The 13,878-nt window shown below is 36.6% G+C and overlaps 1 protein-coding gene across 4 annotated transcripts in view; it reads right to left on the minus strand.

The window, feature by feature from the left end:
- Positions 1 to 13,878, minus strand: part of MBOAT2 (membrane bound glycerophospholipid O-acyltransferase 2) — a 93,164-nt gene that overhangs the window by 13,644 nt on the left and 65,642 nt on the right. For all 4 annotated transcript variants that reach the window (XM_077175058.1, XM_077175056.1, XM_054630500.2 and 1 more), the window contains 5 exons: positions 10,341 to 10,395; positions 9,376 to 9,559; positions 3,530 to 3,722; positions 1,132 to 1,235; positions 732 to 796 (listed from right to left, as the gene is read on the minus strand). In XM_077175058.1, coding sequence (XP_077031173.1) covers positions 732 to 796; positions 1,132 to 1,235; positions 3,530 to 3,722; positions 9,376 to 9,559; positions 10,341 to 10,395 — 601 coding nt within the window. The remainder of the gene's footprint in view (positions 1 to 731; positions 797 to 1,131; positions 1,236 to 3,529; positions 3,723 to 9,375; positions 9,560 to 10,340; positions 10,396 to 13,878) is intronic.

A 13,878-nucleotide genomic window follows, 5' to 3' on the forward strand; every position in this document is an offset into this window, starting at 1 on the left:
AGAGACATCCAGTTGCCAGCTATCCTAGAATAAGGGGTAAAGTCCTCTAAGTGATCCCAAGATAGGGGCCTCAGTTAAACTTGCACCTGTGGATAGGAGATCAACTCAACAGTCTGACTGGAAGAAGGGAAACAACACCCATGAGCTACTCAAGAACACTTCTACTTTCTCCTTACCACAAAGAAGCAGAATGGTGCAATTCACAGGGACTGTACCTGTTCCCCAGGCAAGGAAAAAGAGTGCAGCTGAGAGAGTGTCATTTGGAATTTTTGCTGACAGCACATTGTAGGGTTTGATGTCTGTCATACACTCATAATGGAAGGAGCACAGAAAGTCCTCTCAGAGAACATGGAGAAGTTCCTGTATCACTTTGTGGCTAAAAATAATGCAGAGCTTTCACAGGCCGAGACGTACACTTTGCCTGCTGCTCTCAACAACGTGCACTGGCTGAATGCTAAGAGAGGGGAAAAAGACACCTCTACAGATTAACAGTTTTAGGTTCCCTATGGCCTGTGAAGGAAAACAGAATCTATCATAACCTGATAGTTTACACTATGAGAGAAGTCCTAAACTCAGAAGCTTTACTTCAAGTATTACAAGAAGAATCTCCTGCACAGTTGCTAAACAAGTGATGTTTTGTGGGCATTAGCTCCAAATGCTATACCATTTTCAAAGAAATATAGATCTCAGAATTTTCAGTGAAAAAAAAATTTCCTTTAAGAAATAAATACCTTTTGAGCCAAAGAGCTGTTTGGATATTCCAGTTATCAAGAAACATCTTGAAACTTGTGGAAAACTGTAAAGTAAAACAAACTAATTATTTCCGTAATTGCAGAGTGTCACAATGTGTTTCAAAATTCTTGTGTATAAATTATAAATCCTCTCACCCAAATTTGTGATGAGCTGAACAAGTTATTTACTCAACTACTTATAACCACAGAATATTTTGGAAATCAATTGACATGTTCAAAACAGGCTATTTTCCACCCTTTTTTAAAGGTGTGAACACATCATTTTTGACTTAGAACATATTCACTATCTAAAGGAACAAATGTGTAGGAAAAGTTATTGAAATTAAGAGTAACTACCTACATGGGCATGTGTGTTTTTTTGAAAGAACCAGAAACAAACCTCTATTTGCTGGATTCTCAGATTTGATATTAGATCCCAACGTGTAACTCCATTTTTATCGTAGCCTCTAAAACCAAACCCTGCTGCATTATTAATTGCATCTGCTGCAATGACACAAGAAGAAACAAATGAATTATCAACTGTCTGTATTACAAACTGTGCATCACACAACAGGTAGTTTATTCAAAACATTTATCACATTTTAAAGACCGTGTTTAATTTTTCTTTTAAATACTGAGGATCACTTGAACAAACAGAAAACAATCCAAGCAACACTAGCTTCCAATTCAAAAATTTGCACAAAAGCCTAAGAATGAGAGGTAGCACTAGCTACTACACAGTACAGATGTTCCCTGTCTCCCATACCACCTACTTAGACTTGCTTGAGCAATCAGACAGAAAAACAAACTCGGTGAGATGCATCAAGACTATAAAACAGTAGCTGGTTTTAATGATTTGAAACAGCAGCTCAATGTTCACATGCATGTCTTTGGTCTTCATTATGCAGCAACAGTGATGCTAAAAGCATAAAGATTAAATTGTGTGATTCCCTCCATGCAGGTGCACATTCACAGCACCCCATGGAGAGCAGTGCAAAGCGAACAGACAAAACCAGGAACTTTCTAAGGAATGCAGAGCTCGTCAAACTTCCACTAATGGCACAAGGCCACTGTTACAACACCTTTGAATGTGAAGTGTTTACAGTGCATGTCAAAGGTCAGATGTTTGAAGCAAACAATATTTTTCCATAGGAGAAAAAGCTTCTACTGTCATCTGGGCTATGCAAGAAAATACCAGGGATCTCTACTGCCTGTCGCTTTCAGTCACCACCTTCGCCTGAGCTTTGTTAGCTCAGACACTAACATTTCCTTACCTGTATTTTCAAAATTAGGATGGCCACACATAAGGAAATGACATGTGCTTGAATTTCTAATATTTTTACTTCCTTGTGGATTTTTTCTAAATATCTTTGAAAGTAACAAAATTTGCTGCCTTACATCTGACATTGCTATGCCAACTTCAAATACTGGGCAATAGTTTTACGCTCAATGAGAAACAACTGCAAACACAAACTCCATAATCTTTTGCAAGCTAGAATGCGAAGACTGTAACTAGAGTAAGTACTCATTTTATTAACTAGCATTTTAGTATTCATTTTAAGTAATTAATTTCATTAATACTTTTTTTAAAGTATAAAGAATAGCAATGAACACCTTAAAGGTGTAACATCCAGTAAAACTGTTAAAGCCCCTCACATTCTACTCCTACCATTATAGGTTTAGATGAGACAAAGTGGAAGGAAGAAGGCTAACAAACTAGAAGTACAGATGAATGCTAGCTCTACACTGCTAGCAAGTGCATAAAGAGGAATCCAACTGAAGTATTAAAGGCCAAAAAAAGCCCAACTGAAATTATTCACTTTTCAGATGACTACTACTATTTATAGATGATGATACGGGTGTATAAGAGCATAATATTCAAATTTATTTCCACAACAAGCCCCAGAACTACTATATCCAGACAAGCTGAAAGTATTTAATTCATTGACCAGGAATGAAAGCAGCAGCTGTAAATGAGTCATGCTGCTCTGCTACCCTAAAGCTTTCTTTATTGCATTGTTCCCACAGATTTTCTCTCAAAAGAACTATCAGACAAATATGCAAAATTGGAGAGGAGGAGGAAGCTGATGAAATCTGTTGTGTGAGCCACTTTCAAGATGTCAGCTTACTTAAATAAAGCATCTTCCTGTTGTACACATTGTTTTTTTACAAGTAACATAAAGGGAAATGCAAAATATTCTTTAAATGGTATAATCTATTCAAGTGTCTTAAATAAGTTACTAAGCACGTTATCCCACCAGTCATTCAAACTTTTAGTAAACTAAGGCTAAAACTGAAGTGTCACCCATCAAATTCTGAAAATGCCACCTACTATTAACAACAGTATCATGTACCTGAATTCCGAAGTATTAATTTTCCTTTGTGATTGAATAAAACCAAGCAAATTACTGATAACTAACCACAGAAAGAGGTTAAAATTAACTCTGAAGATATGCCAAAAATAAAGGTATCAAAATAAATTTTTAAAAATCATAAACAAAAAGGATTGTACATCAGAACAGATGTACCACTACTTTTCCTTTTTTTAAAGTTACTGTTCATTGGAACACTATCACCTTCCAAAAAGAGAGTGATCACTTCTCAAAAAGAGACACTACTCAATGTACTTAATACCTTGAAAGACTTAAATGCAATCAGGTTTTCCTAAGGCCTCAAGAGGGCACTGCCACTTTTTAATACACACTGAAGTGTGCACATCTCAGATGACTCTCAGTACTCTTTGATATTCAACAATGGTATTTCTGTTGTTATTATTATATTTTTAAACATATACTTACCTAAAGTCCATGCAAAATAATACTTGGGTCTGGCAGCCATAAGAGACACATACAGGTAGAAAAACCTTACAGGCCATGATGCTGTAGCTCTGAAGTTATCATCAATGTTATATTCCACAGGCAAAGTTTGTGTAATAGTCATGTGGAAGAGTAAGGACAGTCCACAGATCAAGAGCTTCTGTGCCACGGCTATCTGAAAATTTAAGGGAGATTCTGTAAGCTTCATTTTTTTGTTTATCTTTTGGAAACAAAGGAAAGTTATAATCTTCCTTCCCTATACAGACATACATATATGTTAATTTTTCAGTAATATATATACAAGCAACTTTAAAATAGTTTATAAAAAAATCTGTTTTATAGAGATTCAAGGAATGTTGTTATATTGATCAAGTAGTGAGCATCACTTCCCATAGCCAATGCAATAAATCCAGTCTGACTACACTGACTCTCTAAAAGTCCTTTTAATAACCAGAGCACCTTTTGCAAGTCGGGGTTTTTTTTTTCTTATTTTCTTGTCAAATTACTGAAGCAATTAAATTGTTAAGACACCATAACACAAAACATATAATCTAGAACAAAGTAAGATTATTACTGCAGAGATTCCAGAATAATGGCAAAACTCCAGTTTCTTTTCAAGACCCTTTGCCATAATGCAGGTGTTCAATTTCTGCCCAACTCAATACATCAATCATCTCTGTTACATTTTCAAAGCATCTAAATTCTAAACCAACTAAAATACTGAAATAATTTATGAATTTCAGCCCAAATTTCAGCCAATCAGTTCTAGATGGACCTGTTTTCCCAATCAGAGTGATCAAGCTACAATGGTACAAATAGTATGCTCACAGATATGTTACAAGTGTGTTGTTCAGATAGGACCTACTCAAATTTTCTCAAAACTCAGCTTTGCTATAACCACCACAGTAAAGAGTATGTATCTTCAGTAGAACTTTTCTAAGGTTCTATTATAAAACATACAGAGCAATATAAGCAATATATGAGTGACACTGACTGCTTTAAGTCACTAGTCTGGTCCACATCCCAAAGGCAGACACCATATTTTGTGAAAGACCCCAGTAACATACTAAAGGAGGCACCAACAAGAGAAGCTCGAGAGCTAATTCACAGAAATGTAATTTTCAAGCTTTTGTTTTAAGCAATCTCAATATTTAAACATTACTGGTTTAATTTACATTACAATTATACAGATACTAAACTTGACAAGAAAACAATCAATCTACTTTTGTTTGAAGCATCAGAACAAAAATATAACCAGAATCTGTCTGTGCTGCTTCCAGTATACCCACCCAAATTTTTAAAGATAACATCCTGCTTCTCTGAGAGTTCAGCTCATTTAGTTCCAAAATAAAGGGCAATTTTTTCCATGATACAGAATGGGGCAGTAAATGTCCAACTGAAAGCACACACTTTGGCAAGACATAACATATCAAATTGGATTCACCCAGTTGCACAGATGTAAGAAGTGGTACAACCTGATTAAAGAGTGAGACTTGGAAAAGTTCTAAAACAGTGAGGGTATTTTTGGATATTGCATATATTTCACTTGGCTCATCTCAGAAGATATTTCAGAGAGGAAGGATCAGGAATCGCAATGATTTCACAAAAAACATCTGCCAGATAATTCAGGAGGCAACTACCTATTAATGGTTAAAGCTGGTGCTTAATTATCTGTTTGCTTTCTAATGAACTTCATTTTAATACTTTATTCTATTACAAGAGCTCAACGTGAAGAGCATTAATTTTCTAAAAGCATTCCTTGGTTATTTCAGAACTATTCATAATCCCTCTCTTTGCTACAGCAGAGGAAAAGTTCAGTTGGCTTAATGCCTTCAGGATCTTCAATAGAAAAGTATGTTCATAAAATCAGTTACTACTAATACTAATGAATCTTTAATTCTGGCAATTCTGGTGACAAATACAAAAGTCTGATATTTGTAAGTATCAGAAGGCATCACCCCAAGTTTGAAGACATTTGCAAGGATTTAACTTTAAGGCCTAGGCCATAATTACAAGTCATGTTCAATTCTGCAGGAGAAACAATAAGCTGGTAACAGTAACATGCAAGTTAAAACAGAAGTATGAATATATAAAATAGGTTCTTTCCATCTGAAGATGACCACAAAGTCTCAAAAAATGTTTTGGCCACTTATATTGTTATCTCTGTTCAAGGACCTGCCTTGTGCCGCTGCCTCTATTTGCCAATTTTTCTTTTAGTAAACAGATGTCATTCACCTGCCTATTCAACACCAAATATGCTTTGCATTTCTCTGAAGGTTGTTAAATAAATTGTGGAGGGGAAAACACCTCTTTTATGAAGGAGCATCAGATTTTCAACAAAATTTATTTTAAGAACAAATAATGAACTCATACAGTACTCTGTCATGAATTAAACATTTATTATTTTTTTTAAATTACACTACTTCACTCAATAATTATAAATCCCAGCATGCTGATACCACTTACAGGGATCAGAATCAGGGATTACAGGGTCCTTAGAAAACTGTGGTGGAAATAAATCTCCCACCTCTGGGGAGCTGCTGTTTCCAGACTGGTTTAAGCAGAGTTTCTGAGGCCAAGCCAAACACAGGCTGCAATGCAAAGGAGTCCTGCCCTGCCTCCACTCCCTCTCTGAAGGTTTGGCTCCTTAGGCTGAGTCAGATTAGAGAAACAAATCAGATGAAAACCTAGATTTTTGGCATTTTGCAGGAGGGGGTTTGTTGGAAATTTTTTGGTGGGAAGATGTGGTGGTATGTCTGGTAAGTTTTGGTGGGGTTTTGTTTGTTTTTTCACGACAAGTTAGTTTCAGACAAATCAAATTATCTGACTCAAACTACAACACTGTGCAATGATACCAACAAAATCATTGTTCAATTTTTCAATTACCTATTGAAATGCATTTGGTAAAACATTCATTCACTTCTTATTACTTAATTAACCTTTCTTTGCCAAGGCATAAATGGGAAATCACTGAATTGCACAGTCACATAGAAGGGCTCATCAATTTTTACAAGGATGAAGTAATTTGTAGTTTCATTTATTTTACTTTTTTAAGTTTTCAACATAGCAAAATAACTGTTCTGTTAAGAAATTAAAAGACAGTAAAATGCAGGATAACTTTGACCTCAGAAGAAGCACAAAATACAAATTATTTTACAACAAAAAAGTAAAAAGATCTGTCTCATCCAGTTTTGATGAACAACTGAGCATACCTGTATAAAAATATGAAATATGATCAACACTAGGAAGGGAAGGAGGTACTTAAGCTAGAAGACAGTGCCAGGACAAAACTAGATGTGCATAAATTAGATAGGAATATAATTAGGTTGAAAGCTAGATACCTAATTGGAGAAAGCAGTTCAGGAGCAGCTTTCTAACTGAAGAAATAAAGGTAAAGCACTCACAGAGCTCAGAAAGTTTAGAAATAAATTACTGCATAAGCATGTATAACATATACAAATAGATTTTAAAAAGTAGAGAGGAATCTTGAAAAATTTTATTTGAATGAACTTGTTCTTAATTTGATAAAGAATCAGTACTTAATATTTAGTGGTATTAAAGCACATTATTTTGGAGAGGTTGGTGCCTCAGACAAAAACTATAGATATTTAAGCAAGAACATTATAACCTGTAGGAAGATTCTGCATAATAAGCAAGAAAGCAGATATCTGCTGACAGGAATCTTGTATTTTAAGGGTAGCCATAATAAAAAGAAACTTACAAAGACAGATATTAATTTCTGAGAGTGGACACCACTTTGAGCACCAACAACTGATAGCTTGCAAAAAGGCACAATAGGAGGGATATAAGAAGTAAGTTTTAATATGGTGACTTGTTTCATTTAACATGCAATGAACACAGCAAAAGTACTAATCCAAGTTTACATCATGCAGTCAACACACATTATAGGGGAGGAGGCTGGCATGAACTACTTCAGTTATGTAATTTTACTTAACAATAAATGAAACTTACTGTAACTCAGCTCAAGGATTCTTTTTTATTTATGACATTAACATTTGCTGATCTCCTCTACATTTCAAACTTTTTTGAGTTACGTAAAAATTTATTCTTCTTGAAATAATAACAAATTTTAAGTATTAATATAAAGTTAATGGTATTTAAACATTCTTCTAGAACAAGACAATGAATATTTTAATTGATACAGCAAATGCAGTGAAATTGTGTCATTCATCTTTCTCCAAAAGCACACAATACTCACTGGTGTTATAAAATGCAGCCAGATTTCTCTAACACCAGTTGGGAGATGAAATATCAGGAGCATAAACAGCTTCTCTTTGTTTTTATGTCAAAAGCTAATGCAGCATAAATTGCAAAAGTTTCAAGCATTTAAGAGCAAATAATTTTAAGGAAAAGCACTTACCTGAAAGAAGAAGCCATCATAGGTTTATATTTATTTCTATTGACCTTCTCCATATTACTAGCAAGATTATGTGGTAAAAAGCCAGGAAGTCCTATCAGGCAATCAGTGGATGTGTGTCCAGAAGTACTGATACAGGCAGGTTTGGTTTACCTCCATTTATTTGCAATAATTTTACTATATAACAGTTTTCTGCAGAAATAGGATTTCAGTACACAAGACTTTACTGGGCCAAAACAACATTTAGAAACAAAAGTGCCTGTAACTTTGTGGATACAACACATCAAAGCAGAGCATGGGCCATGTGATGCTGATCTACACAAGGAATTCTCAGTGTCTCACCCTTCCTAACATGTTCCACAGCTCACTTGCGTGAACTCACATGCTCTGTCAATTCGTGGAGCACCTTCAAGTGTTATCATCCTCCAGCCATGAGTTTAGATTCCAGTTGTGCAAGTTACTACAATCACACAAGATGGGTAGAATGGAACATGCAAAGAGTCCTCACCCACCTTTCCAAGGATGGAAGTGATTGGGAAGCACTCCCTGTTGGCCCAGCTGTGGGGCCATGACCTCTAGATGGTAGGACAAGACAAGCAGCTCCATGTGGGAAAACACCTCCATCTGCTCCAGCAACAGCTGGTCTCACAAGACAAGCAGAACATGGGCAACTGGTGCTGGAATTAGCAAAAGCCATCCATGTGACCCCATGATAAATCTGCCTCTTATGGGAGGTAAGAATTATCTTAGGCACATGTAAATTTAAACGCCTGATACATTACTACGTAAGATAATATGAAAAGAGTGAAAAGATAATATTCAATACTCTGGGCATTAACCTAATTGGACTAAATTTTAAAAGTTTTGTGAGCTTTTGATTTAAATTCAGGTCATACAATCTCTCTTGTAAGGCATGATCAACTGGATTATCTTTTCTATGTATTTGGTCTCTTCTCCAGTAACAGACCAAAGAAAAAAAAGACTTATGTGTCTTGAAGTATTGTTCATAGTGTTATGGGTAGTACATCTTTTACTACACCTTCAGATCAAAATCCTTCTTTAATACCTCTCTACATGACTGCAAGCATGAAAAATGAAACTATTTCTATGACCTTTTCAATTTGTTACATATGACTGGGTTTTTATGCACAGTATATGCTTTGAAGTGAACATGCATGAACAGTTTTCATTTAAAGATGGCTTTTTACCATATAAACTTGTTAGGAAGCTCCAAATTAATCTGCTTTTATCCACAAGATCCAGACTGGAAACCATGGAGAAAACCTGCCTTTAAAAAATAAGCATGTAACTTTTTGAACAAGGAACTATTCCGTTGATGAACGAACTCCAGACTCAGCTCAGCAGTTATGCCTGTAAATGAAGAGTGCAAACCAAGCTTTCCATGCAATGATTCCATAAGCATCAGCACTGCAAGAGTCACACATCTTACATTTGGGGAAGGATCCGTTTGTTCATACTTTGTATCTTCCTTCCCATTTGCTTCAGACTGTTGCAGTTGGTATGATCTGCCTTCAATGAAAGTAATATAGTCTTTGTAAGAGCATAACGGGCCTGCCAGGATACCCATGAAATTACAGTTGTAACTTAAATACTCCAGTAGACTTGGCATGCGTCTGTAATTCAAAGACAAGCAACTGGTGAGATGGATTGTGTAGTTCTTCAGGATTTCCACAGTAGGAAAAGTCACACTCCATGCTACCACTCTCTCTAACTGCAGTAAAAACCACATGGACAAGAGCAGTTTGTCTGTCTTTCGTAATCACAGCTTGAAACATTCTACACATAGCATTTCTTTCCAATCCATACTGGGCATTTTGAGACAGACCTCCTGAACTCTACTGAGTCTCTCCCTGCCCAGCAGAGGTGTTTGACTGAAGCTGAGCCTGAGGAAGGAAAGGGAGGGCTGTTTTCCTAAGTGTTTGTTCCACTGCGTAAACTATTTTTCCCTCAACAATTGAATCAATAAACAAAGGTTTGGCCTAACTGGCAATAATTTCAATTTAAACAGATGTCTCAACACTCTCTTGCCCAAAGCAACATACTATTTTCAAGTGTCCTGAATAAAGTACTGAGAAAAGGCAAGTTAAATACTGAAAAACAAAATTTAACAATGTTTCTTCACCAGCTACTTCATATGTGTACTCCTATCTGATATGGCATGCATTTGCATAGACTGCATAGAACTTAGAATGTTCTTTTTAAATAACTATAAAATCTCCTCCTAGTGATATTTTTCAGAAGAACAGATATACAAATTAAACTAAAAATATATAGAAACATGGATCTGTTTTACATGACCTTATAAACTCTGTCTTGAACCTGAGCTGTAGAAACTGCAGAGAGCATTAAGAAAATACACAAAACATCCCCAAAGCAGAATGTCTGAAAGCCTACCTTACAGCTAAACACCTCTGTGATGGAGTCAAGTCTTCATTTTTCCGAAACATTCCTAGGGAAGAGGACAAGAAAAAGAAAAAAATAAAGAAAAGCTAAATCCCCCCATATTTTACTCAGCAGAACAAGTCTCATGCTGCAATGTAATTTCTTAATGCCTCAATCGATTTCAGAGCTATTATGTCACATAACATTTTTGCTGGAGTTGGATCAAACAATTCTTACTGACAAAATCACAAACTCTCATATCTTCAGTTATATCCAGCAGTACCTAAACGTGAAATCATGTGGATTTCAGGAAAGCAATGACAACTTGAAAAATGTGTTAACAAAAACAATTCTTCTACATTAGTTGAGACTTCAAAGTCTGCAGGTTTTAAAACCCTTTATTTCCAATTCTGGAAACAGGACAAGCCCCAAAACACAGCCATTGTCATAGCCATAGTCACTGCAGTTTCAATGCATGAAATGGACACAGTCCAAGAGAGATTTCAGCAATTGGAAACTTAGAACAGATCTCAAGAACAACTTTGCACTGCAAATAAAGGTCATGACCAAGCTCCGGTGAAGCAGGCATGGCAGTAAAGGGTGCCACAGCCTTTTTCCTGAGCACTAACAAGAAAAGCTCTAACCCCTACTAGCAGAAGAGGGCAGTCCAAGTCTAAGTTCAGCAACAAGACTGAGTTTACTTCTTGCCATATGTGGCTATTTCTGAAATGCTGGCAATCTATCCCTGTAAAATAGTCTTCAAAATCTCTTTACTTTCATCAAAGAGAAAAGTAAAAAATAAGACTTTCAACATTTTCATTTATTATGAAATATACTAATTCAGGTATAGTAAAAAAAAGTAAGAGCTCCCTCCTTCAGATAGCCCTGGCTAATACCAGCCAGCACTGCCTGCCAGAATGACCACTTCAGTTCCTCCTGCAGCCTTCTCCAGTGCCTCAGATACTCCCACATGCAGCCATTTCCTGCTATTTGTACTTCATTTTTTCTTTACAATTGCAACTACTAAAAACTTTATCCACATAGCTTCCTAAAGGAAATCAAATTTATGGGATCACACTTCAATTATCTTTCTTCACAGCAGTGCTTAAACCCAGCAGCCAATTTCTAATCAAGTTTGACAAAAGAGCAGGGCAATCTAAATATGAAATCCTAATGTGCTTTATGAAAATAGATGTTTCTATAGAAGATACTCCTCCTGTCATAGAAAGGTTGCCTCCAACCCCACTATTTGATGCCAGTAAATCCAAAGAGGGGAGCCCTTATTCTTGATCCAGGCTAAGTTTCAACTGGAGCCAATTTTTTTTTTTAGATATCAAAATCAGTGAGCCTTATGACAAAAAAGATTGAGGAGCTGAGGGGAAGTAAAAGCTAATTTAATTCTATGACTCATGGAAACACTTGTTATCTACAACGAAGGAAATTCTGTTGCCTTAGAGTGTGACTCCACTATGGCCACGATCCACACACACTTATGACTTCAAAACCACACTTTAAGTCCTCAACAAAGCTGAGAATACAGAGGGAGTTACCAACTTGCCACCTCCTCTGCTTCAATATGACCAGGGAAAATGCCTTCCTTGCTCCTGATCCTTCACAGTCAAAAGTTATCACCATTCAGACTCATTCAAGGCAAGAAAAAACTGAAGAATAAATTATCACCCCCTAACTTCATGCAGCACCTTTGATGCCTCAGGTTTTAGCTTTTCTATTTTTCAGATTCTGTGCTGCTTTAGTGTGTGGGTCTGGGTTTCATATTAGGGGATGGTGAGCTCTCTTCGCAGAGTAGGGAGACAAAACAATTCCTTCTCTAGCTGGGAACCAAGGACAGCTGATCCAGATCTCAGGCCCAAGAGCATAAACAACATGGACTGAAGACAGAAAAACAAGAAGGATGGGACTTCACAAGCTAAAGCTGTAATTGGACAATTAGCTCCAATATGCTAATGGCCCAGAATTTATAAAAGTGAGAGACCCCGTGCCCGCTCATCCATTCTTGTGACCATTTTGGGTTCACCTTGGGTGTAGCCCTGGCTGGGCTCTTGTGCTGCCCAAGGTGGATCTATTGAGGCCTCCTAATAAATACCTACTTTATTCTTTAGCTCTGTCTAGTCTCTGCTCTAGATCAGCCTTTTCAAGGCATCACCTTCTCTTCCTCATCATTACATTTTCACATCTTCTCCTTGGTTCTGTAGCAATGGCTTTTATGCTGATAAAGGCACTGAATAAAAAATGTGAAAGAAGCATTTTGAAAGATTCTGTAACCTTTAAGGCCATAATATTACAGTTCTCAGGTAGTGAATCTCTGATTTTAATACAAACAAATTTAACACAAAGACACCTATAGATGGATGTAGATCCCATCACATAGTGAACTGTGTCATTCAGAGCCTTCAGTCTCTCACAGCCCACACAATGTAAACTGACTGGAGCAGGAGCCTCCTTTGCCATTATATTCCATATAAGTATTTTACCCTGAAGTCAGAAAGAGGAAGCTATCACCCAGTGTGTCCAAATGAACTTGCATAAAGCAAGATTAGTCATTAAATAAAGGTAATTAGTCAAATGAAATATTTCATATTACAAATGTGTGACCAAAAAGGAGGAAAGACCCTCAAACCTGAAATAGAAGAATCTAATCAATGGAATATGATCTGTGGTTTTGGAGAGGTAGGAGGAAACAGGTTTAAAACAGGTTTTAGTTATGTTATGTATGTAATTGTTACATATATACATATGAAGTCATTTAAGGCCCTTTGTGAGCAATGCACTTGCTGTCTAAAATATACTGCATCCAAGTAGGCCTCCGTTAATTTTTCATTTCCTATCTCAAGAAGGTTTCCCTCCAGCCAGCAGATTCTTTGAGGTCAGGTTAGTGGCTTTCCCTGTTTTGCTGGGACTTTTTTTTAAATGCCTTCTCAGTGTCTTCAAGGCCCATTTATCATCCTAGCACAGCATGCAAGAACATGATGATCTCTGTCACACTCTTGAAAGCTTTCTGGAAGCTACCGTTAAGATTTTTTTAAATCATAGAAAATAAACATGGAAGAGGTGCTCTTACATTGCTGCTTATTCAGTATGAGATGAATTAATAAATACACATTCACTACTTCCCAGGCCCATGGGAAAAGAGACCTGATAAACCATAGCTGTTCCCTACCTACTACACACTGGAGATGAAGAGCTCCCACTTCAGCAGCACACTGCTGCTAGGGAACTCATGAGGTTTTGTAGCATTCCTTTGGGGATTTTAAGAATTGCTTTCCTCTGTCCTAAAACGAGAGACTACCACAACAACTCCTTCTTACTACAAAATCACATGGCAGAGATTAGAGAAAATGGGTTTTATTGAACATCTGTTAGAGAGGTGAAACAATTCGGTCACTCAGCAACTGTAACTCCATTTTCTCATCTGTAAAGCAGGAAATACTCCTATGTTCCTTCCTTGGTAAAAGAATTATGTAAATCATCAGTAAAAAAATTTCCCAAGTGGTCTACATCATGAGGAAGTTCTGTCTTTACATTCCTTCTC

Source organism: Agelaius phoeniceus, chromosome 3 (assembly GCF_051311805.1).
Source record: "Agelaius phoeniceus isolate bAgePho1 chromosome 3, bAgePho1.hap1, whole genome shotgun sequence".
NCBI lineage: Eukaryota > Metazoa > Chordata > Aves > Passeriformes > Icteridae > Agelaius > Agelaius phoeniceus.